At 42.1% G+C, this 25,900-nt stretch overlaps 2 protein-coding genes and 1 non-coding gene across 18 annotated transcripts in view; 2 read left to right on the top strand and 1 right to left on the bottom strand.

The window, feature by feature from the left end:
* Positions 1-12,509, top strand: part of TIPIN (TIMELESS interacting protein) — a 55,180-nt gene extending 42,671 nt beyond the window's left edge. For all 12 annotated transcript variants that reach the window (XM_063698636.1, XM_019010702.4, XM_055362671.2 and 9 more), the window contains 2 exons: positions 7,332-7,538; positions 11,516-12,509. In XM_063698636.1, the coding sequence (XP_063554706.1) occupies positions 7,332-7,538; positions 11,516-11,739 (431 nt within the window). In that variant the 3' untranslated portion in view covers positions 11,740-12,509. The remainder of the gene's footprint in view (positions 1-7,331; positions 7,539-11,515) is intronic.
* On the top strand, positions 1,668-1,803 carry LOC115930952 (small Cajal body-specific RNA 14). Its single transcript, XR_004067534.1, has one exon.
* A 1,876-nt stretch (positions 12,510-14,385) lies between the features above and the next one.
* Positions 14,386-25,900, bottom strand: part of DIS3L (DIS3 like exosome 3'-5' exoribonuclease) — a 40,078-nt gene continuing 28,563 nt past the window's right edge. For all 5 annotated transcript variants that reach the window (XM_019010698.3, XM_004056366.4, XM_031002352.3 and 2 more), the window contains 8 exons: positions 24,856-25,103; positions 24,205-24,297; positions 21,403-21,936; positions 18,644-18,798; positions 18,369-18,547; positions 15,754-15,899; positions 14,849-15,023; positions 14,386-14,755 (listed from right to left, as the gene is read on the bottom strand). In XM_019010698.3, the coding sequence (XP_018866243.1) occupies positions 14,447-14,755; positions 14,849-15,023; positions 15,754-15,899; positions 18,369-18,547; positions 18,644-18,798; positions 21,403-21,936; positions 24,205-24,297; positions 24,856-25,103 (1,839 nt within the window). In that variant the 3' untranslated portion in view covers positions 14,386-14,446. The remainder of the gene's footprint in view (positions 14,756-14,848; positions 15,024-15,753; positions 15,900-18,368; positions 18,548-18,643; positions 18,799-21,402; positions 21,937-24,204; positions 24,298-24,855; positions 25,104-25,900) is intronic.

Raw genomic sequence — 25,900 nt, 5'->3', positions numbered from 1 at the left:
AGATCTAGGCAGGGTGTGATGGCTCAACCCTGTAATCCCAGCGCGTTGCTTTTTTGTTTCATGTTTAGGGACAGAATCTTGCTCTGTCACCCAGTCTGGAGTGCAGTAGCACAATCATAGCTTACTGCAGCCTTCAACTCCTGGGCTTAAGGGATCCTCCCGCCTCAGCCACCCGAGTAGCTGGGACTACAGGTGCATGCCATTGTGCCTGGCTAATTTTAAAATTTTTGTAGAGATGGGGATCTCTCTGCGTTGCCTTGGCTGGTCTCACACTCCTGGCCTCAAGCCATACTGTGCCTGGCCAACTTTTTTTGTTTTGAGCTGGAGTGTCACTCTGTAGCCCAGGCTGGAGTGCAGTGGCATGATCTCGGCTCACTACAACCTCCATCTCCTGGGTCCCGGTTCAAGCAGTTCTCCTGCCTCAGCCTCCTGAGTAGCTGAGATCAGAGGCATGCGCCACCATGCCCAGTTAATTTTTGTATTTTTTTTTTTTTTTTAGTAGAGACGGGGTTTCACCATGTTGGCCAGGCTATTTTTGAACTCCTGACCTCGTGATCCGCCCACCTTGGCCTCCCAAAGTGCTGGGATTATAGGCGTGAGCCACTGTGCCTGGCTTGTTATTTTTTTTTTTTTGAAGACTAGCCACATGCAATAGTGAAAAGGGAGGAAAGAGTAGAACAAGGAGTTTGATCTGTGACTGTGAATTGATAACTCATTACCTTTGGATCAACCCCAGTTCTTTGGGAGGCCATGGAGGGAGGATTACTTGAATCCTAGAGTTGGAGATCAGCCTGGGCAACCGAGTGAGACCCCATCTACAAAAATTTTTAAAAAGTTAATCAGGTGTGGTGGCGCATGCCTGTTGTAGCTACTCAGGGGGTTGAGGCGGGAGGATCACTTGAGCCCAGGAGTTCAAGGCTGCAGTGAACCAGGATCACACCACTATACTCTGGGCAATAAATAGGGTGAGAGACCTTGTCTGAAAAAAAAAAAAAAAAAAAGAAAGAAAGAATAGAAGTAGTTAGAGGAGGCAGTATTATAGGACCAGATCCTTAGTCCATATTGTGTATATAATTAAAGTATGGTAAAGTACAATAAATAGATAAGTTAAAATGCCTTGGTAGTGGGCTGGGCGTGGTGGCTCATGCCTATAATCCCAGCACTTTGGGAGGCTGAGGTGGGCAGTTCACTTGAGGTCAGGAGTTTGGGAACAGCCTGACCAACATGGGGAAACCCCATCTGTACTGAAAATACAAAAATTAGCTGAGTGGGGTGGTGCACGCCTGTAATCCCAGCTACTCAGGAGGCTGAGGCAGGAGAATTAACTTGAATCCAGGAGGTGGAGGTTGCAGTGAGCCGAGATTGCATCGTTGCAATCCAGCCTGGGTGATAGAGTGAGACTCTTGTCTCAAAAAAAAAAAAGCCTTGGTACATCTAGAATGTTGTATATCAAATTTGTTGTAGAATATGAACTTTTGAGAACTCTGGTGACCCACTGATCCTATATAGCACTTGTTAATAAAAATATATATCAAGATAAAAGTGTTCATATACATATACACCATTGGATAAAGTGGTACTGGGAAATTAGGCAAAATAATTTATGATGAAAGTTTGTATTTCACTTGGAGCACAGCTCTCGGATATAGGACTTTAGTGAGACCTTTGTGACTGTTCCTGGTATTGATTGCATTTGTTAGTTGTACAGTGCAACCATAGACAGTCACACACATTAAAACAGATGGTTCCTGCCGACAGGGTCTGTATAGTTATCAGATTTTCTGTGCGATGGCTCCATACATGTTTGTTTTTGTTTTTTAACTTTTAACAGATGTGGAAGAAAATACAGGTTTCATGTAGAATTCCCTAAAGTTATTTATAAACTACTTTCAAACATGTAAAGGAATGTGATTTAGGCCGGGCGCGGTGGCTCACGCCTGTAATCCCAGCACTTTGAGAGGCCGAGGCAGGTGGATCACAAGGTCAGGAGATTGAGACCATCCTGGCTAACATGGTGAAACCCCGTCTCTACTAAAAAATAATAATAAAAATTAGCCGGGTGTGGTGGCGGGCACCTGTAGTCCCAGCTATTCGGGAGGCTGAGGCAGGAGAATGGTGTGAACCTAGGAGGCGGAGCTTGCAGTGAGCCGAGATCATGCCACTGCACTCCAGCCTGGGCGACAGCAAGACTCCGTCTCAAAAAAAAAAAAGGAATGTGATTTAAATAATCCATGATTTAAATTTCTTGGTAAAATATGGTATGTATGGATGGCATAGGATTGGGTATATGTAAAGGAATGAGTTATTACAGTTCTAAATTCCACAGCATATACTACTGTGTTACTTTTTGAGGTGCCCGGTATGTGATAAAGGTTCAGGGATAAAAAAATGACTACGATCAGGCCCCTTTGTGGGCAAATACAGTAGTGAATGAATCAGACATACAACATTGCCAGTAGTGTGGTAGGTGTTGTAATTAGAGGTATGAGTAGGTCACAGGGTGGGATGCAAAGGAGAGCATAGTTACATGTCCCTGGGGGTAGAGGGAGAACTTCACAAAGGAGGATTCAGAAGAATTTTGATTTGGGGGTGAGAAGAAGAAAAAAGAAATTAAAAAGAAAAAAAGTATTTTGAATGAACAGTAGAGGTCAGGCAGAGGTGATTTTGAATGGGGGAGCCATCTATGCAGAGGTGTAAATTAACTTGGATTTCAGGCTCTATATTCTATGGCAGTAAAAAAAAAAAAAAAAAAAAAGATAAATTAAGGCCAGGCGCAGTGGCTCACGCTTGTAATCCCAGCACTTTGGGAGGCCAAGATGGGCGGATCACTTGAGGCCAGGAGTTCGAGACCAGCCTGGCCAACATGGTGAAACCCCATCTCTACTAAAAATACAAAAAATTAGCCTGGCGTAGTGGCACATGCCTGTAATCCTAGTTACTCGGGAGGCTAAGGCAGTAGAATTGCTTGAACCCGGAAGACGGAGGTTGCAGTGATCCGAGATTGCGCCATTGCACTCCAGCCTGGGCAAAAAGAGTGAAACTCTGTCTCAAAAAAAAAAAAGGAGATAAATTAACATGGACCATTCAGAGAATTACAAGCATGCTGAAATATAGGATACAAATAAGAGAACTGAATCTGAGATTTTTGTTTGTTGTGTCATATATTTAATTTGTATCTTAATAGTCTCCAAATTTTTTTGATCAGGTGCCACAGAAGTAAAAATGTTTTGACCATTTTATTTGTTGATTAAATATATTTACTTCTATACGGATGTGATTTGTAATGTACTTTTTTTTTTTTGAGACGGAGTCTCACTCTGTTGCCTAGGCTGGAGTGCAGTGGTGCGATCTCTGGTGCGATCTCAGCTCACTGCAACCTCCACCTCAGTTCAAGTGATTCTCCTGCCTCAGCCTCCCAGTAGCTGGGATTACAGGTGTGCACCACCACACCTGGCTAATTTTTGTATTTTTAGTAGAGACAGGGTTTCATCACGTTGGCCAGGCTTGTCTCAAACTCCTGATCTCAGTTGATCCACCTGCCTTGGCCTCCCAAAGTGCTAGAGTTACAGGCGTGAGCCAGTGAGCCACTGTGCCCGGCCTAAATTTAGTTTTTGTAGTGACAGGATCTCACTATGTTGCCCAAGCTGGTCTGTATCTCCTGGCCTCAAACAGTCTGCCTTGGCCTCCCAACGTGCCGGGATTACAGGTGTGAGCCACTGTGCTTGGCCTCCAGCTGTTCCTTGGACATTTCAGGCACATTTTTATTCTAAGGCTTTTGTCTTGTCGTACTCTGCCTGGAACACTCTTCCCTTGTACCCCTCAAGTCTGCATGACTGTCTTACACTCCTCAAACTGTGCTCAAATGACAACTTGGTGAAGCCTCCCCATTACACTGTTACAGTTGCATCCCCACTCCCATCATTTCTGACTCCCCTATGCTGTTTCCTTTTGCATTGCCCTTGTTTCCGTTTAATTTTTATATAGTTTACTTATGTTTTAGTTTGTCTTTACTACAATGATGGCATCCTGTAACACACTGAATATTTCTAGCTTTAGCTTCTTTGCCATAATCACTTGCCAATGAATGTTGCAGTAAATGAATTTCATGCGTACTTCTAATTTTTTAAAATTTCATTTTTATTTACTTATTTCTTTTCGAGGCAGGGCCTCACTCTGTTGCCCAGGGTGGAGCACAGTGGCATGATCATAGCTCTGCAGCCTCGACCTCCAGGGCTTAAGCAATCCTCCCACCTCAGTCTCCTGAGTAGTTTGGATTACAGGCATGCACCACCTGCCTGCCCAAGTTTTTCTTTTTTTTTTTTTTTCTTTTTTTTTGTAGAGAAAGGGTCTCCCTATGTTTTGCAGGCTGGTCTCAAACTCCTGGGTCCATGTGATCCTCCCACCTTGGGTTCCCAAAGTGCTGGGATTATAGGCGTGAGCTGCTGCACCCAGCTTTAAATCTCATTTTAATCCTACTCAAAGGAACCAGCTGCTGCTTACAAAATATATTGTTTATATAAATAGGTCATTTACTACTGAAGACACCTTTGTTTTCTTGGTTCATAAAAAGTAGTTTTTTGTTTTTTTTTTTACTTTTTTTGTAATAGAGACGAGGTCTTGCTATGTTGGTCACGTTGGTCTTGAACTCTTGTTCTCAAGCAATCCTTCTGCCTCAATCTCCCAAAGGGCCATGATTACAGGCGTGAGCCACCTTGTCCAGTCAAAATTAGTTCTTTGAGTTCATTTGAAGTCAGGAGTTAGGGACCAGAGTGGTCAACACCTATAGTCCCAGCTATTTAGAAGGCTGAGGCAGGAGGATCCTTTGAGTCCAAGGAGTTTGAGGCTGGAGTGAGCTATGATCATACCACTGTACTCTAGCCTGGGTGACAGAGTGAGTCCCCATCTCTTGAAAAAAACAAAAAAAAGTAGTTATTTATGTATTTTGTTATTGATTTAGAATCCTGCAACCCTGTAAGATGAAGCACATTGAAAACCCCATGTTTCATAAGTGGTTCTTTTTTTGAGACGGAGTTTCACTCTTGTTGCCCAGGCTGGAGTGCAGTGGTGTGATCTCGGCTCACTGCAACCTCTGCCTCCCGGGTTCAAGCGATTCTCCTGCCTCAGCCTCCTGAGTAGCTGGGATTACAGTCATGTGCCACCATGCCCGACTAATTTTGTATTTTTAGTAGAGACGGGGTTTCACCATGTTGGTCCGACTGGTCTTGAACTCCTCACCTCAGGTGATCTGCCTGCCTCGGCCCCCAAAAGTGCTGGGATTACAGGTGTGGGCCACTGCGCCCGGCTCATAAGTGGCTCTAATGCTTGTTTCTTAACTGCTTCAGCAATGTTTCGTACATATACTCTATCAGTATTTTCTGACAATGGAGGCCATTTTAGTTTCTTCCTACATTTTTGTTTTCCATGTCAGGAAGGAAAAGTGGCTTTTCGTTTTTCACTATTAAGGAAGAAACCTTAAAAGGGAGTTTGATTGTAAAGGGCTGAATTAAGTATCATGATTTTTAAATCTCACTGAAATAATTGTAAAGGTCTATCTTTATGTTTTAAATGTTTTTTTAATTGTGATAGTTTTTCTATAATTAGCTAATATTTCAAGGCATAATATATACATAGAACAAGGATAATGTATATAAATATTTCAAATGGTGACTTGAATTTTTTGACCAACTTGTCAGATGTGATGGGGTTTATCTTTCTTTTAATTTCATAATATGGATGATGTAGATAGAAGGTAAAGTGTCAGCTCTGCTGTTTTTTTTATTTTTTGCTTGTGCTTCTATTCTACCTACAGGCATTTTGTTATTTTGTAGAATCTTTTTAACCTAACACTTGTGCATTTTGTTGGGGTTGTTTGGTTAAATTAGTAAGATGAAATCCATCAGTTTATTTGACTGGGCAATCAGAAACAGCTGTATATCTGACATTGTAAAGTCAGTGGGGGCCCCATTCTCCACCCTTTTACAATATGGATCTTGCCTATAGAGTGGCTCACAGATCAGACAGTAACTCTGTCATAAGGACAAGGGACAGTTAACCACTGCCAGTCTTATTTTAAATATGTTAGTAAAACATAGTTTTTCTTAATTCTTAAATGAAATATAAATGGAAGATCTATTATTTACTTTAATACCACTGTGGATCATGTTGGGGACATCCTACCTTGAGTTAACTGGTTTACAGGGCTTTAATAATGTATTACTTATAATGTAGAGCACACTGAATTTAAAAAGAAATTAATTTGGAAATATGTCCATAAAGTTTTAAATTTCTTTTCTTTTTTCATTTGTCTGTGTTTAACTCTACAAAAGATAATGTCCTACATAAAATTACCTTTTACTGGCCGGGTGCATTGGCTCACGCCTGTAATCTCAGCACTTTGGGAGGCTGAGGCAGGTGGATCGCCTCAGGTCAGGAATTTGAGACCAGCCTGGCCAATACGGTGAAACCCTGTCTCTACTAAAAATACAAAAATTAGCTGGGCATGGTGGCGGGCGCCTGTAATCCCAGCTTCTCGGGAGGCTGATGGAGGAGAATCACATGAATCTGGGAGGCGGAGGTTGCAATGAGCCAAGATCGAACCATTGCACTCCAGCCTGGGTGACAAGAGTGAAACTCCGTCTCAAAAAATAAAATAAAATGTATTAAAATTACCTTTTCCATATAGACACTGGGAAACTATTGAAATGTGTTGGTTTAATGTAGAACAAGAATATGGTTTGGATTCCTTAAGCTCTTTGATTAGGCCAAGCATAAAGTATTTCTAATTACAATCAAGAACTTTTTGTTTCTTTTTTTTTTTTTTTTGAGACAGTCTTGCTCTGTAGCCCAGGCTGGAGTGCAGTGGCGCAATCTTGCTCACTGCTGCCTCCGCCTCCCGGGTCCCGGTTCAAGCAATTCTCCTGCCTCAGCCTCCTGAGTAGCTGGGATTATAGGCATGCGCCACCATGCCCAGCTAATTTTTGTATTTTTAGTAGAGATGGGGTTTCACCATGTTGGCCAGACTGGTCTTGAACTCCTGACCTCATGATCCACCCGCCTCGGCTTCCCAAAGTGTTGGGATTACAAGCGTGAGCCACTGCGCCCGGCCTTCATGCATATTTTAAATTGTATTTTTATTTGACTTAGCATTCCTCTTTAAACTGATTTATAAATATTTCTTATTTAATTGAATCAAGCATGTATTCACAACATTCTTATACTTCACAAATTGTTTTTTCAGGTCTGTCACCTTGCCACTTTAAATTCTTTTTCAATGAGAAGCCCTTCTCTAACTAGTCTAACACCACAGATGTACTATTTCTTTTCTATTGCAGATGAAGTTGCGGAGAATAATGAACATGATGTCACTTCTACTGAATTAGATCCCTTTCTGACAAACTTATCTGAAAGTGAGATGTTTGCTTCTGAGTTAAGTAGAAGCCTAACAGAAGAGCAACAACAAAGAATTGAGAGAAATAAACAACTGGCCTTGGAAAGAAGGCAGGCAAAGATGCTGAGTAATAGTCAGACCCTAGGAAATGGTAAATTTTATGCCAAATTTTATATGCTACCATTAATATATCAAGGACATGTTGGAAATTTTAACTTCTCTGCTAGCCCCCAAAATAAAATACTTCTAGGAGTGGAAAAGTGTGATATTAAGTTTATGTATATTTTAGAGACAGTGTGTGTGAGAGAGGAGAGAGAGAATGGCTGTGTTCCTTAAAGAATAAATGAATCCAAGATGGTTTTCTGGATAGCTGAGTACCTCTTAAAAAATTATTTTAATCACCTGGCCAGGCGTGGTGGCTCATGCCTGTAATCTCAGCACTTTGGGAGGCCAAGGTAGGTGGATCGCTTGAGGTCAGGGGTTCAAGACCAGCCTGGCCAACATGATGAAACCCCATCTCTACTAAAATTACAAAAATTAGCCAGGTGTGGTGGTGCACACCAGTAATCCCGACTACTTGGGAGGCTGAGGTACGAGAATCACCTGAATCAAGAAGGTGGAGATTGCAGTGAGCCAAGATCGTGCCACTGCGCTCCAGCCTGGGTGACTTGAGTGAGACGCTCTCAAAAAAAAAGAATTTATTTTAATCACTTAAAATTGATTTTAAATTCTTAATAAACATTCTTCCCTGACTCCTTAAAGCATGTGCCATATACTATTACCTTTAGGACAATAATTATAACAATACATAAAGAAAAAAATAGGCCAGGTGCAGTGGCTCATGCCTGTAATCCCAGCACTTTAGGAGGCCAAAGTGGGCCATCACCCGAGGTCAGCAGTTCAAGACCAGCCTGGCCAACCTGGTGAAACCCCATCTCTACTAAAAATACAAAAATTAACTGTGCATGGTGGTGTGCACCTGTAATCCCAGCCATTTGGGAGGCTGAGGCAGGAGAATTGCTTGAACCCAGGAGGCAGAGGTTGCAGTGAGCTGAGATCAACCCATTGCACTCCAGCCTGGGCAACAAGAGCAAAACTCCATCTAAAAAAAAAAAAAAAAAAAAAAAATAGGCCAGGCGCAGTGGCTCACGCCTGTAATCCCAGTACTTTGGGAGGCCGAAGCGGGTGGATCACAAGGTCAGGAGATCGAGACCATCCTGGCCAACATGGTGAAAACCTGTCTCTACTAAAAATACAAAAATTTGCCGGGCATGGTGGTGTGTACCTGCCTGTAAACCCAGCTACTTGGGAGGCTGAGGCAGGAGAATCACTTGAACCTGGCAGGTGGAGGTTGCAGTGAACTGAGATCGGGCCACTGCACTCCAGCCTGGGTGACAGAGCAAGACTCCGTCCCAAAAAAAAAAAAAAAATGCTTTTTCTTGTGTTTTGTCACTTGGTTGTGAGCTGTACTTTTGAAAGTAGCTGTTTAATTTGCTTATCTTTAGCATTCCCTTCTCACTTCTAAAACTGCCTGAAGATTTGCTTTATTAAAAAATATATTATTATTACTATTTTTAGAAACGGTGTCAATCTGTCACCCAGGCTAGAGTGCAGTGGTGTGATCTTGACTCACTGCAGCCTTGAACTTCTAGTCTCAAGCAGTCCTCCAGCATTGGGCTTCCAAAGTGCTGGGATTGCAGGTATGAGCCAGTGTACCTGGCCTAAATTTGCTGTTTTTAACACACATTGTGGGTTTGGAAACTACATAACCAAATTTGTTAAAACTATATTTAGAAAGAATTGCAAGTTGGTTTTGAATGAAGTAAGCAGGATTGCGTATATCTTTCTTAATTTCCAATTCAGTTTTTCCTTTCAAAATGGAAAAATAAGAATTATAGGCCCAGCACAGTGGCTCTTGCCTGTAATCCCAGCACTTTGGGAGGCTGAGGTGGGCAGATCACTTGAGCCTGGGAGTTCAAGACCAGCCTGGGCAACATAGTGAGTCCCCGTCTCTACAAAAAAAAAAAAAAAAAAAAAGAATTATAATAACTAGATACCATGTTGTAAACGAAGTTTCACCCAATATATTAACATTTTTAAGTGAAAATTATTTTGGCTACTTTTTTTTTTTCAGTTAAGATGAATTTACTTTTTCTTTGTGTCTTTTTTTTTTTTTTTTGAGATGGAGTCTTGCTCTGTAGCTCAGGCTGGAGTGCAGTGGCGTGATCTTGGCTCACTGCAATCTCTGCCTCCCGGGTTCAAGCAGTTCCCCTGCTTCAGCCTCCTCAAGTAGCTAGGACTACAAGTGCGTGCCCCCATGCCTGGCTAATTTTTGTATTTTTAGTAGAGAAGGGGTTTCACTGTGTTGGCCAGGGTGGTCTTGGAACTCCTGACCTAGTGATCTGCCTGCCTCAGCCTCCCAAAGTCCTGGGATTACAGGTGTGAGCCACCATGCCCAGCTGAATTTACTTTTTCCTTTTTTTTTTTTTTTTTTTTTTGAGACGGAGTCTTGCTCTGTCACCCAGGCTGGAGTGCAATGGCGTGATCTCGGCTCACTGCAAGCCCCGCCTCCCGTGTCCATGCCATTCTCGTGCCTCAGCCTCCCGAGTAGCTGGGACTACAGGTGCCTGCCACCACGCCCAGCTAATTTTTTGTATTTTTAGTAGAGACAGGGTTTCACCGTATCAGCCAGGATGGTCTCGATCCCCTGACCTCGTGATCCACCCACCTCGGTCTCCTAAAGTGCTGGGATTACAGGTGTGAACCACCGCACCTGGCCAATTTACTTTTTCTTTATAAATGGATGTTTTATTAGTACCATGTGAAACATTACATGAAGATAGCATTATTGATGGCAGTGGCTTCTTTGCTGTCAATATCAAGTATACCTGGCAGTTGGTATTTAAAGCTCACCTCTGTTTATCATATACAACTTAAAATTTGTCCAAATGGAAATAAGTACTTTAAAGTTTCTTGTGGATCACTCTGACATAAAACCTAAATGCACTTGGTTTTTATTAGACCTCTTTCTAGTAGTTTTCAGTTTTGTTTTTTTAGATGGGGCCTCACTGTATTGCCCAGGCTGGAGTGCAGTTGCTGATCTCAGCTCACTGCAACCTCCGCCTCCTAGGTTCAAGCGATTCTCCTGTCCCAGCCTCCCGAGTAGCTGGGATTACAGGCATGCTCCACCATGTCCGGCTAATTTTTGTATTTTTTGTAGAGGCAGGGTTTCACCATATTGGCCAGACTGGTTTCAAACTCCTGACCTTGAGTGATCTGCCTGCCTCAGCCTCCCAAAGTGCTGAGATTACAGGCATGATCCATTGTGCCCGGCCAATAGTAGTTTGATTTTGAATAAGAACAGTTACATTTGACTATGATCCAAGAGTGTGAGTTGAATAACATTCAAAACCATTTTGCTTTTTTTTTGTTTTTTTTTGGTTATAGGATCTCACTTTGTCACCCAGGCTGGAGTGCAGTGGCACGATCATGGTTCGCCACCATAGCCAGCTAATTTTTATTTTATTTTTTGATGTTTTGTTGACATGGGGTCTCACTATGTGGCCCAGGCTGGTCCTGAACTCCTGAGCTCCAATGATCCTCCCACCTCAGCCTCCCAAATTGTTGGGATCGGGCCTGGCCTCTCTTGCATTTAAAATGGATCTTAATTGTATAAAAATGGGCTTATTGGCTAGGCGTGGTAGCTCACGCCTGTAATCCCAGGACTTTGGGAGCCTGAGGCGGGTGGATCACCTGAGGTCAGGAGTTCGAGACCAGCCTGGCCAACATAGTGAGACCCTGTCTCTACTAAAAATACCAAAATCAGCCGGGTGTAGTGGCGGGTACCTGTAATCCCAGCTACTCGGGAGGTTGAGGCAGGAGAATCACTTGAACCCGGCGGAGGTTGCAGTGAGCCCGGATCGCGTGATTGCACTCCAGCCAAAGTGATGGAGCGAGACTCCATCTCAAAAAAAAAAAAAAGATACATTTAGAAGAAAGTGATCATAATTAACATTAAGTGATCTTAGACTTCATTTTACTAAACTAAGCTTTTGAAGAGGTTTGTACTTATGCGTTAAGATTGGATCAGGTACTTATAATGAATAATAATGGTATCATTTCTTTCAGATATGTTAATGAATACACCCAGGGCACACACGGTTGAAGAGGTTAATACTGATGAGGATCAAAAGGAGGAGTCAAATGGATTAAACGAAGACATTCTGGACAATCCATGTAATGATGCTATTGCCAATACTTTAAATGAAGAGGAAACACTGCTGGACCAGTCTTTTAAAAATGTGCAACAGCAACTTGATGCTACATCCAGAAATATTACTGAAGCTAGATAAGTTTCCATTAAGAGAAAATGTATCTGTTAAGTCATCATCCTCCAAGCTTGGCGTTACTATGTATTTTTTCTTCTTGGAGTGAAAATCCTTAGGTAGTAAAACTGTTATAGATTATTGTTTAAAATCTGATAATCTGGTATTTATTTATAATTATGCTTGTCACTTTAGTTAAATCTATTTGTTCTCTTTAGTGTTTGTTTTTATATAGGTATTTCTTCATAAAATGATTAGGAGGTAATAAGCAGTTTCTGCTGCTGGTCTGTCATTGAATGCCTTGTTTTCACTAAGTTGGGAGGTTTTGTTTCTGTTTTTTACTGCTCCTTGCAAAGCAGGGCTAATCCATGGACAGTGTGCCCAGAGTAGTCTAGGTGAAGTTTTTTGTTTTGTTTTGTTTTGTTTTGTTTTGACACAGAGTCTCACTCTGTTGGCCAGGCTGGAGTGCAGTGGCACAGTCTCGGCTCACTGCAGCCTCTGCCTCCTGGGCTCAAGCAGTCCTCCTGCCTCAGCCTCCCGAGTAGCTGGGACTACAGGCGTGTGCCACCACGCTTGGCTAATTTTTGTATTTTTAGTAGAGATGAGGTTTCACCATGTTGGCCAGGCTGGTCTCAAACTCCTAACCTCAGGTAATCCGCCCCCCTCGGCCTCCCAAAGTGCTGGGATTACAGGTGTGAGCCACCGCGCCCAGCCTGGGTGAAGTTTTGAGATGTACATATATACTGAATATTAATGTCAATTTTTTAAAAGAAGTAAAAATTATCTTTAAAACTGTCTACAGGCTTTATGGGAGGTTTTCATTGCTATATAGTTCTGCAGTTTACACTTTTGGTAAATACAAGATTTTTACGTGTTTTCTAAGGAGTTACTTTAATAGTTAAAAGGTCACATGAAAGGCCGATATATTGCCTGGCCCTCATAGGTGTTAGGGTAGTTCAAAGAATGCTTTTTGGGAACTTACTGACTAGTTGGAGTGAAACTTGCAAAGTATCATGGGGAACATAGCATCTAGGGAGGATTTACAGGAAAGACTTTGCTTTTGGTGGAGGAGATTCCAAGTATTGGGAAGCACATGTACAATAATGATACAGAAATAAGATTGAGGGGATAAGGCAGATTTTAGGAATGCTGATTTTGAGGTTAGATGTGTTAGGGCCAAATCGTGAGAACACCTGATTGGAGTTCTTCCTGCCAGGTAGAGGGGGTAGTTACAAATAAGAAAGGTTAGTGTTAGGAAAGGCTCTCCCACCCCACCCCCTCACCCCTACCCACAGTCCCCCGCCACTATGTGTGTGTGTGTGTGTGTGTGTTGGTCTGTTACTCAGGCTGGAATACAGTGGCCCAATCCTAACTCACTGCAGTCTCAAACTCCTGGGGTTCAGGCAATCCTCTTGCCTTAGCTTCCCAAGTAGCTGTGACTGCAGACATGTACCACCATGCCTGGCTACTTTTTAAATTTTTGTAGAGATGGTGTCTCACTATGTTTACCAGGCTGGTCCTGGACTCCTGGCCTCAAGTGATCTTCCATGGCACTTGGCCTCTCACTCTCTTTTTCCTTGGGGAAAGGGCAGAGTGATGGTGCTATAGTGGCTTCCATCTGCAAAGCCAGGACAGGCAGGCATCTTCTCTTCAGGCTTTCTGACTTCAGGTGGGGACAGGAAGTGACAAAGATGGTTTGATTGAAAAGCCAGGAAGTTAGCTCAGGTGTGGTGGCTCACACCTGTAATCCCAGCACTTTGGGAGGCCAAGGCGGGCGGATCACGAGGTCAGGAGATCGAGAACATCCTGGCTAACACAGTGAAACCCCGTCTCTACTAAAAATACACACAAAAAAATTTAGCTGGGCATGGTGGCAGGCACCTGTAGTCCCAGCTACTCGGGAGGCTGAGGCAGGAGAATGGCGTGAACCTGGGAGGCGGAGCTTGCAGTGAGCCGAGATCGTGCCACTGCACTCCTGCCTGGGTGACAGAGAGACACTCCATCTCAAAAAAAAAAAACATTTAAGAAAAGCCAGGAAGTTGAGCACAAGGAGAACATCAAGGAGAACATCTGGGATGGGGGTGGGGGAGGGGTTTGTGGGCCTGCTGGGAACTGCCACCGGGATGGGCCAAGAGGCATGTGCATTAGGAGGACTGTGGCTAACTGCAGCCAATAGGGGATCAGCTAGAAGATGGAGAGCAGTTTCAAGATGCCAATGCCTATAGAAACTGCTTCCTCAGGAGGGCCGGTTCAGGCTTCTGTCTACCCTCACAAACTGCATTAGATAACTGAGAAAGAAGAGTTAATTTTTCTTTTTTGAGATGGAGACTCGCTCTGTTGCCCAGGCTGGAGAGCTGTGGCGCAATCTCAGCTCACTGCAACCTCCTCTTCCTGGGTTCAGGCAATTCTCCTGCTTCAGCCTCCCAAGTAGCTGGGACTACAGGCGCATGCCACCACGCCCGGCTAGTTTTTGTATTTTTAGTAGAGACTGGGTTTCACCGTGTTAGCCAGGATGGTCTCAATCTCCTGACCTCGTGATCCGCCCGCCTCAGCCTCCCAAAGTGCTGGGGTTACAGGCGTGAGCCACCGCGCCCGGCTGAGAACATTTTACATATATGCGAAATAGCTACCCAGTCCTGATCGACTAGAGCACTGAGTGACACACATTAAATGTTAAGTTTGAAAAGACTGTAAAACATTCACATATGACAGCTCTTAGTGAAGTAAGAGCCTCTCATATTCCATAATTGTTTGAAACATCCAGGAGAGCTAGGTCCCGTATCTCCTCTAGAAGTGTGTATAGGCTCCTTCCCTTTGTTTGGCGATATTCTTGATACTCCTCCTGAATGATGTTTACTTTGACTTCTTGGGCAAGCTGAGCTTCTTCCACAGATTTAGTTACTTCTTTCACTAACTCACTCTTCAGCAAGGGGGAACTCTGATGAATAAGTTCTGTATTTGGTATCTTGTATGGTTTGTTACTAATTATTTCAAGTCTGATTGTATCAGAATGGCAACGTGAGGCCTGTATGGATATTCTTACCTAGCATAGAGAAGAAAATACATATTACTAAATCACATTATTTATTCCTTACATTTAAAATATTAATAATACTTAATAGAAACACAGACTTACGGTTACATGGTCAAACAAATGGAACGTAACAGATTCCCCATCTGTTGTAGTAGAGGTAATTTTGTTTTGAAATCGTTGAAGGGATCCTGGTTTCCATTCAGAACAGCTATCTGGGCCACATGAGATGACTAAACCATCTTTATTTTTTAGATAAGCAGCACCTTTAATCCCAAACCTATATTATGACCAGAATATAAATCCAGAGACAATGTATTCTTAGTACACAGATCTTGTATGCTTATCTAGAATACTAGTTTTTCTCCTAGATTAAAAACAAATCACTTTTCCTGTGGTTTACCGCCAAGTATTTATTTCACCTTAGCAGATGGAAACAAAGTATTTTGCTGGATAAGAAAGACCCTAAAATGGATATAGAAGTGTGTGTGTATATATATATATATATACACATACACACACACATATACACACACACACCCACACATTCCAGTCTTCACTTTTTTTTTTTTTTGAGACAGAGTCTTGCTCTGTCGCCCAGGCTGGAGTGCAGTGGCACGATCTTGGCTCACTGCAACCTCTGCTTCCCGGGTTCAAGTGATTTTCCTGCCTCAGCCTCCCAGGTAGCTGGGATTTCAGGCATGCGTCACCATGCCCAGCTAATTTTTGTACTTTTAGTAGAGACGGGGTTTCACCATGTTGGCCAGGCTGGTCTCGAACTCCTGACCTCAGGTAATCCGCCCACCTTGGCCTCCCAAAGTGCTGGGATTATAGGCGTGAGCCACCCCTGGCCTCCAATCTTCACATTTATATACTGAATTATACATTACATTATGTACATATGATAACTAGTTGCTTAAATATTTTAATAAATTATATCTAATGTACAGTTTGTGTTCTACACTTTTAACTATGAATTCTTATGCACCATTGCATTAGACGTAACATACCTTGGTATAAATAGAAGCACACCATTTGTTCTAATTGAATAAATAACTCCATCAGATATGCAACGCTCCTCGGTGGCAGGGTCTTTCTCTTTGAAGTACATGCACTGGAAGAGCTCAGTAGACTGCTTCTGAGAATGCTGTGCTGCCTGTAAGAAGCACAACTCCAAAGCATTTTAACACTCCCCTGGCATTCCCCAAAGAAATGAAATTCATATTCATTCAAATGTGAGATTCTGTAAAACTATTAATATAAAAATTGTTCTCTACTATGAAATTAAATTACTTTTTGTGGGAACTTAACCATCTAGTATTATCTCCTCAAAAATGTCTTAGAAAATGAATTATTTTATAAAATGAAACCCATTTATAGTTCATGAAATTAGAGATCAGCAAATTTGGGTCATGTTCACCTTGGGTACAGGAAAAGTATTACACATGTCTTACTTGCATTTCTTTTTTTTTTTTGAGATATGGAGTCTCACTCTGTCACCCAGGCTGGAGTACAGTGGTGCAATCTCGGCTCACTGCAAGCTCTACCTCCTGGGTTCACGTCATTCTCCTGCCTCAGCCTCTGGAGTAGCTGGGACTACAGGCGCCTGCCACCACGCCCGGTTAATTTTTTGTATTTTTAGTAGAAATGGGGTTTCACTGTGTTAGCCAGGATGGTCTTGATCTCCTGACCTGGTGATCCGCCTGCCTCGGCCTCCCAAAGTGCTGGGATTACAGGCATGAGCCACCGCGCCCGGCCAGCCTTTCTTTCTTTTCAAGCCTGTCCAATGAAAACCCTATTGGTGGAAGTCTAAATTAGCACTACTGATAAGGAAGACAATTTAGTAATATGTATTAAAGTTTCTTTGTCTTTTTCTTTTTGAGATGGAGTCTCACTCTATCACCTAGGCTGGAGTGCACTGGCGCGATCTTGGCCCCCTGCAACCTCTGCCTCCCGGGTTCAAGTGATTCTCCTGCCTCAGCTGCCCGATTAGCTGGGATTACAGGCATGCACCACCATGCCTGGCTAATTTTTGTATTTTTAATAGTAACGGGGTTTCACCATGTTGGCCAGGCTGCTCTGGAACTCCTGAATTCAGGTGATCCACCAGCCTCGACCTCGAAAAGTGCTAGGATTACAGTCGTGAGCCACTGCACCTGACCTATCAGTTTCATTTGTGCGTGCACACCTTTTGGCTCAGCAATTCCATTTCTAGGAATTTTTCCAGGAAATCATCTGAAATGTCTGTATAAGTGTATCCATAAGGATGGTTATAAATTTGATTGCTTAGAACAGTGCTGCCCAACAGAACTTTCTGCAATGATAGAAATGCTATCTGTGTTGCCTAATATGTAGCCACTAACCACAAGTGGCCACTGAGCTGTACAATGTGGCCAGTGTGACTGAGACACTGGCCAAATTTCTACTGAGACAAATTTCTACTTCTAATTTTAATTAAATTTAGGTAGTCCACATGGCTAGTGCTACAACATTGCACAGCAGACAACTATACCATTGGATATAGAAAATTACATTAAACATTTAGGTAGTTTCCAATTTCCTGTGTTACCCAATGGTCTAGTTCTATGCTGTGCAATCTTGTAGCAACTAGTAATATGAAATAGAACAGAAAGCAGCTTCAAAACAATGATATAACATGGTGTGCTATCAATAACAGTTGGGTTACATGAAAAAAGCAGATTCAAACAGCAGGCACGGTATGATTTTTTTTTTTTAGACGGAGTCTCGCTCTGTCACCCAGGCCAGAGTGCAGTGGTGCAATCTCAGCTCACTGCAAGCTCCGCCTCCCGGGTTCACGCCATTCTCCCGAGTAGCTGGGACTACAGGCGCCTGCCACCATGCTAATTTTTTGTATTTTTAGTAGAGATGGGGTTTCACTGTGTTAGCCTGGATGGTCTCGATCTCCTGACCTCGTGATCCACCTGCCTCAGCCTCCCAAAGTACTGGGAATACAGGTGCAAGCCACCGCATCTGGCTGATATTTTTATAAATAAAAATGTTAGCAGTGTCTAGAATCATTAATTGTTAGCTCTGGGTGGTAAGATAACAGGTGATGTTTCTGTCTTCATATCTTTTTTTTTTTTTTTTTTTTGAGACACAGTCTCAATTTTGTCACCCAGGCTAGAGTGCAGTGGTGTGATCTCGGCCCACTGCAATCTCCACCTCCTGGGTTCAAGAGATTCTCCTGCCTCAGCCTCCCAAGTAACTGGGACTACAGGCGCGTGCCACCACACCCGGCTAATTTTTGTATTTTTTGTAGAGATGGGGTTTCACCATATTGGCCAGGCTGCTCTCAAATTCCTGACCTCAAGTGATCCACCCTCAAGTGAGCCACCACGTCTGGCCTCTGTCATCATATCTTTATGCGTTGCTTGAATCTTTACATTTCCACCTTTCGGAAAAAAAAAAATCTGATAATCTACTGTCAAATCTCCCAAATCCACAAGTTACCTGAGAACATCTACAAATGTTCTGAAAGCACTGGTTAGAATAATTCTAGAATTTAATTTGCTAGAATATATGATACTTCACTGTACTACACAATAAAGCTGATATTTTCTTAGCAAGAGATGACAGGTAAGAGAATTTTGAAATTCCCTCTTACTCGGTTTCTGTTGTTGATATGTCTGCATAATTCCTCAAGATCTTTGTTGCTGAACAAATTTCCCTTAATTTCCATTTTCTTATCTTTTGAAATGGCTGCCATTAACAAGCGGTGTACTACAATATCTGAATATCTTCTTATTGGAGAAGTAAAGTGGGTATATTTATCTAATGCAAGACCTTCAAAAAGAAAGCAAAAGATCAAAATAAACAAAAACTATTTTAAAATAACTAGCGCAAAGTTACAGCCACACATAGGAATATGGTATGATTCACCGTAATGATGGAACTCCTCCTCCGCACAGGATCCGGTGGAGAAGTACAGAGCATTCGACATGGCCTGCGTGGCCATGGAGCGCAGTAGCCTGTTCACGATGGGATCGTGGGGGTCGTTCGCATTATCCAGAGAATCAGCCAGTGTTTTATTGGACCTGACAAAGAACAGAAAAACCGTTAGCTAGTCCCAGACAGTAATTTACAAGACAACACTTTGAGGGGAACCCTTCACTCATCCGTCTGAATACCTTCATCTGCCAGTAAATTTGTTTTGGACACATTTCAGAAGCACCTCTTTTCAACTACAGAAATCTAGTTTGCTTTACGGTTTAAACAAAGCAAGAGTGTCAGAATTTAAATACATTTCTTAAGTAGAAATGAATCATGTACTGATTTTAATACTAGGTTAAGTTAGTGCTTGGCTATAATAGGTGGTCAAATACTCGTTGAATTGAATTCTTTACATCCTTAACCTTAAACATTCTATATATAGGTAAAATAATGGACTTGGTGTACAAGTAAAAGAAACCTAAATTAGTTTTTCTTTTTTAAAGAGGTAGTAAGCATTCTATTTATTTATTCTCAAAATAATTTTTTTGTAGAGACAGGGTCTCACTTTGTTGCCCAGGCTAGTCTTGAACTCCTGGCCTTCAGTGATCCTCCTGCCTCGGCCTCCCAAAGTGCTGGGGTTACAGGTGTGAGCCACTGCATACAGCCTGAAAATAATAATTTCAAAGCCCCAGGAAATATAGAGGTATATTAAAAATAAAACTAATAATATAACATATAATTCAGTCCTATATTGTGGCTGGCTAAGGGAAAAGGGGGAAAGGAGAAATAGAGCATGATGATGAACAGAGAGGCAAGGTGTTAAGTGGTCACTATGTGAGCTTGCAAGTTTAACAGACTTGGATTCAAATCCTGGCTCTGCCCTGACTGTTAAATTACAGGCAAATTACTTAATCTCTTCAGACTTAATTGACTTATCTGTAAATATGAATGATGCTGCCATCACCTCAGCATTAAGAATTAACCAAGAGGATGTCTGAAAGCCCTTGTCCCATGTGCCTGGCATGCAGACAGCTCATACAGTGACCATACAGAGGCTGGAGTGTAGTGGCACAATCTTGGCTCACTGCAACTTCTGCCTCCCAGGTTCAAGCGATTCTCGCACCTCAGCCTCTGAGTAGCTGGGATTACAAGAGTGCGCCACGCCTGGCTCGTTGTATTTTTAGCAGAGAGAGTTTCATCATGTTGGCAAGGCTGGTCTTGAACTCCTGACCTCAGTGATGTGCCTGCCTCAGCCTCCCAAAGTGCTAGGATTACAGGTGTGAGCCACTGTACCCAGCCTATACTTAGTTTTTATTTATTTATTTTTGAGACAGAGTCTCGCTCTGTCACCCAGGCTGGAGTGCAGTGGTGCGATTTTGGGTCACTGCAACCTCCGCCTCCCGGGTTCATGCCATTCTCCTGCCTCAACCTCCCGAGTAGCTGGGATTACAGGCACCCGGCTAATTTTTTGTATTTTTAGTGGAGATGGGGTTTCACCGTGTTAGCCAGGATGGTCAAGATCTCCTGACCTCGTGATCTGCCCACCTCGGCCTCCCAAAGTACTGGGATTACAGGCATGAGCCACTGTGCCCAGCCTGCCTATACTTGGTTTTTAATGAAAGTATTTTATCCTAGAGATAGGGAGTAAAAATGTCTCACTCAATTGAGGGTGGTATAAATTCACTGTTGGTGTAGTATCTTATGATATTGTCACAAAGATGCTGCATTTAAAAAGTACTGAAATAAATAGGAATTATTTCTTCGTAACTTAAGGGGTACATGAAATTAAATCAAGGGTAACTAACAGGTTCCCTACTTCTGTATTACAAATTATGGTGGGTCAGCCACACACAGTGGCTCATGCCTATAATCCCAGCACTTTGGGAGACTGAGACGGGTGAATCATGAGGTCAGGAGTTTGAGACCAACCTGACCAACATGGTGAAACCCTGTCTCTACTAAAAATACAAAAATTAGCCGGGCGTGGTGGCACACGCTTGTAATCCCATATACTCAGGAGGCTGAGTCAAGAGCATCGCTTGAACCTGGGAGGCGGAGGTTGCAGTGAGCCAAGATTGTGCCACTGCACTCCAGCCTGGATGACAGAGCGAGACTCTATCTCAAAAAAAAAAAACAAAAACCAACCAAACAAAAAAACCCAAATTGTAGTGGGTCAAAATTATGCCTAAATGTCCAGTGTGGTGGCTCATGCCTATAATCCCAGCAGTCTGGGAGGCCGAGGCAGGTGGATTACTTGAGGTCAGGAGTTCGAGACCAGCCTAGCCAACATGGCGAAACCCTGTCTCTACTAAAAATACAAAAAAATTAGCCAGGCATGGTGGCGTGTGCCTGTAGTCCCAGCTACTCCGGAACCTGAGGCAGGAGAATCACTTGAACCTGGGAGGTGGCAGTTGCAGTGAGCCGAGATCATACCACTGTACTCCAACCTGGGTGACAGAGCAAGACTCTATCTAAAAAAAAAATGAAACAAAAAAACCAAGGAACAAAATTATGCCTAAATAAACTTGTTTTAAGTCTCTATACATAACAATGAAGAGAGAAAAATGTGTCTTCAAAAATGAGGAGAGCCAAGAATCTGTTTTCTCTTTTTGGTCAAAGATCTGGCTGTCACATTTTAAGAACAACTGTAAGATAACTAAATATACAGCATGCCACTCCATTCCTCTGCCCCCTCAAAAGAGGAATACCGTGTATCTATGAAGAAGCCTTTGGCTTTAGCACATTCCCGGAGTTCTGAAAAGAACTCCTGGTGTGGAGGAGGGTGCTGGCGCAGCAAGGCCTGATGAGGGAAGCTCTCCCAGATCTTTTTGGCGACCCAGTGGTTGGCCAGGATCATGCATTCAGCCACTGTCTCGTGGACTTCCAGGGGCTGCTTGGGGATGAGGTCGTGAATGTTCTTTTTGTCATCTAGCTGTACGCAAACCTCTACCCCTTCCAGTTCCAGGGCACCACATCCGTCTCGTTTAGCTCTGACATGGCGAGCTATGTCGGTCAGCTTTCCAATTGCCCACACCAACTCCTCCAGCTTGGCTTGTCTGCTCTTCTCATCCAAGTCTTTGAATTCTGGAATATCATCAACAACGCTTAAGTTTCCATCCAGTAGTTCTTGGGCTGCTTCATAGAACAGTTTGTATGCTGATCGAATAATGGTTCTGCCATACCACACTTTCTTAATTTCATAAGAGGCTTTATCCAGTTCCCACATGATGCTTACAGCATACCTACAAAAACAGTAACACTGACAACATCACTATTCAAATTCATCTGGCTTTTTTTGTTTTTTGTTTTTGTGAGACAGGATCTTGCTCCGTCACACAGGCTGGAGTGCAATGGCATGATCACTGCTCACTGCTGCCTCAATCTCCTGGACTTGAGCAATTCTCCTGCCCAAAGTGCTGCGATTACAGGTGTAAGCCACCATGCCCCACCTAAGTCTTCTATTTTTGAAGCAAGTAGAATTTGACCTAACTGTAACTTAAAAGAAATTACAAAGCTACAGGTTTCTGGTTTGTCAATCCAACCACCTTACAACTAAATCAAAAAATATTTTAAATTAAAACAACAAAGTTTGACTGGGGTCTGTTGAGCTCTGAACAAATTTGAAATGAGTTCTTATGTGACATTACAAACCTTACTTTATGTCCTCCATTTTTTTCTTGAGATGGAGTCTTGCTCTGTTGCCTAGGCTGGAGTGCAGTGGTGCGATCTCAGCTCACTGCAACCTACCTCTTCCTAGTTCAAGTGATTCTCCTGCCTCAGCCACCTGAGTAGCTGGGACTAGAGGCGTGCACCACCATGCCTGGCTAATTTTTTCTATTTTAGTAGAGACGGGGTTTCACTGTGTTGCCCAGGCTGGTCTCAAACTCCTGAGCTCTGGCAATCCACCTGCCTCGGCCTCCCAAAGTGCTAGGATTGATTATAGGCGTGAGCCACCGTGCCCGGCCATGTCCTCTATTTTGATTAGAAAAGCATGACACTGATAGAGTCAAGTCTTTTTAGCTCAGTAAATTAGAGCAAAGTCTTGCAAATCCTACAGGATGGCACTGAACTGTGATATCAATCTTGATGACAGATAAATTAGCAAAAATTTCATTTAGTAAAAAAACTCTTTGCCACCAAGTCATTTTATTTAAAAAAAAAAAAAAAAAAAAAGGTATACATTTGGAACTCATAAAAAACATGGGGCTAATTTTCCTAATATGTAAAGAGCTTTTACAAATTAATCAGTAATTGATCTTGAATCCAAAAGAAAAATGGGCGAAGAATATAGTTAACAGAAAGGGATACATAAGTGACAAACATACGAAAAATGGTTAGCTTTATTTGTAATGCAAATTAAAACCAATCTAAGATACCATTTTTCATCTATCAAATTGGCAAAGATAAAAAAATACAACATATTGTGTTGGCAAGGCTGTGGGAAAATATGCACTCTCATACATTGGTGACAGGAATATAACTGGTGTAACATTTAAGAAGGGCAATTTGATTATATTGATCTAAACACAAATGCACATACTCTTGACACAGAAATCCCATAATCAAATATGGGAATTTCTCTTTCACATATACTGTATTTTAAAAAATGTGAAATGGTCTGGGCATGGTGGCTTACATCTGTAATCCCAGCTTTTTGGGTGGCCAAGGCGGGAGGATCACTTGAGCACAGGAGTTCAAGACTAGCCTGGGCAACATGTGAAACTCTGTCTCAAAAAATAAAAATAAAAATGAAAATGTGAAATGACTTATGTTCAAAGTTAACTCAGTACAGCTTTGTTTGTAATACCAAAAGATTGGAAACTATCCAAATTTCCATAGATAGTGCAACTGTTATTAATACGGAATGATCTCCAAGATACCATTAAGTTCTTTTTTAAAAGGAAGGTGCTAAACAGTATATATATATATATATATATATAATACAACCATTTGTGTAAAAAAGATCACATATGCATATTCATGTATGTATTATATCTAGAAAAACTAATACGGAACTGGTAAACGAGGGAAAGTCATAGGGAGGAACCTTTCATTAAATACCTCTTGGGACATATGAGTTCGGGCCTATATGATTCTATTACCTATTCAAAGAGAAACAAAGTTTAAACTCAACAAATGAACAAACAAAAAACTCCCCGAGTTCATGATCCTCATGCCAAACAACTGCCAGGGAATGCATAAGCACAAAGCTACATACATTTGTTCTCAGATTTTAGCTGACTTTAAAAAGCCAGCAACAGAGGGAGACGCAGAGCCCCACTGCTAGCAGACAGAAGAGAGGAGGGAAAGGGCAGGGAAGGCTAGAGAAATAAAGCTGCCTAAAGATAAGTGGTGTGGGGTTGGGGTGGGGGGTGAGGTTGAGAGGTCAGAGGGGAGACACAGGGCTGGGGTGGGGCATAGCAGAGAAGAAACATGAGGCCAGAAGCAGGCAGCATCAGGAGCCACAGAAGGGCCAGGACAAGCTTTGAAGACAAAAACCATAAACTCACCTATCAACGCCTCCCAGAAGGGAACACAAATCCGCACTGAGGACGGAAGGCAGCATGTCATAGCGACGATCTGCTAGATAATAAGTGGTGGCCCTGTGAATGACACACACGCAGCAACGCGACCTTCAGCAGGGAGAAGCAGAACTGCTGACTGTGTGGGCCGCAGGGAGGTAAATGGCCAAAATCTCACTACAGATTCCCCAAGGCTGTTGCTGTTTCATAAAGTGCAGCAGACTGGGTAATAAAACTATTCCCATGGTCCCACTTTTCTAAGTGACACTGCTTTGGGCTGAATATTCTTCCACTGATAAGAGAAAGAAAGAGCAAGTGACATGAATCTTTGTCGTATAAGAAAAACTGGAGTGTAATGATCCAGTATTTTTATAAAATAGTATATTACTACATGAAAATTTAACCCATTTCGATTTAGTAGGAAACAATGTGTGAAAAGGTTATGTTAAAAAGGAAAGGTAAATTGATCAAGGTACTGTTTTTCTAAAGGAAAATGGAGAGTGGACCTCAACTTTTTTTTTCTGGAAGGGACCTTCAAAATTGCACAAACATGAGATCTTTGAACACCTGAAACTAGTACAGACACAAAATATACAGTCACATACACACAACCGTAGAGCCGATTTCAAATAGCATTACCTTGTTCTAGCTTCAATATCAATGTAAGAATTTGGTGCCACAAAGTGTGTTACATCTGCAATGTGGACCCCAAGTTCCAGGTTGCCGTTATTTAAGGTTCTGACTGAGAGTGTGTCATCCACATCTTCACAACCTTTGGGGTCAATGCTGAATACGAGATGGCTTTTCCTCAAGTCTTTACGTTTTTGTTCCTCTTCAGGACTCACCTTCCAGGGACTTTCTGGTGTGTTTACTGGCATCTCACACATCTGTATGAGAAACCAAATATTCAGCAATTCATGCACCACAAATTTCTGTAAAAATCCACTCACTAATATTCTCAATATGACCACATAGAAATTCATTCATTCTCAATTACCTTCTTCATCAACCTATGTTGGCTTCCTTTGATCAATAATTGTTTATTAGGTGCCTCAGATATCCCGGGTACTGTGCTGGGCTCTGGAAAGTCAGGAGTCAACAAGAAAGACAAAGTCCTACACCCGTGAGGACCCTTACAGTTGGACAGAAAATGTCCCACAACTTCTACCAGCCTCTTTAGTTACAGGGGCTTGGAACAAGAGTACAACATGTAGCCCATTTTCAAATGATCCGTTTGTTTAAATGTAGTCAAGCTTTAAATTTAAGCCTTGAAAAAAATAATCAACATGTTCGAAATATTAAAAGCTTACCCCTTAAAGATAATTTTATACAGGACCTATCTAGGGCATTTTCTCTCCATTGTTATCTGTTTAAGCCATCAATTTGCAGTTAAGTAGGCTAAAAGGGAAGAGAAAATTCTAGTCCTATGATGTATAGCCCACACTTAATTTTATTGTAACATTTTCACTAAGAGCTGCCAAACAAGTCAACAAATAATTTCCAGAAACTAATGTTAAATATAAAAATTTAATGATGTAAAATATTCTAAAATAGTTTACTATGATAGCTCCCGTTCTGTGAAAAACTTTAATGAAAATAAGAACACCCAGACACTCCTTATGGTAATGCAAATGGGTCCAATTTTTCTGGAGAACAATCTGCTTGTATATATTAGAAGCTATTT

This window comes from Gorilla gorilla, chromosome 16, assembly GCF_029281585.2.
Source record: "Gorilla gorilla gorilla isolate KB3781 chromosome 16, NHGRI_mGorGor1-v2.1_pri, whole genome shotgun sequence".
NCBI classification, from domain to species: domain Eukaryota; kingdom Metazoa; phylum Chordata; class Mammalia; order Primates; family Hominidae; genus Gorilla; species Gorilla gorilla.
This window is presented reverse-complemented; position numbering and strand designations above follow the sequence as displayed.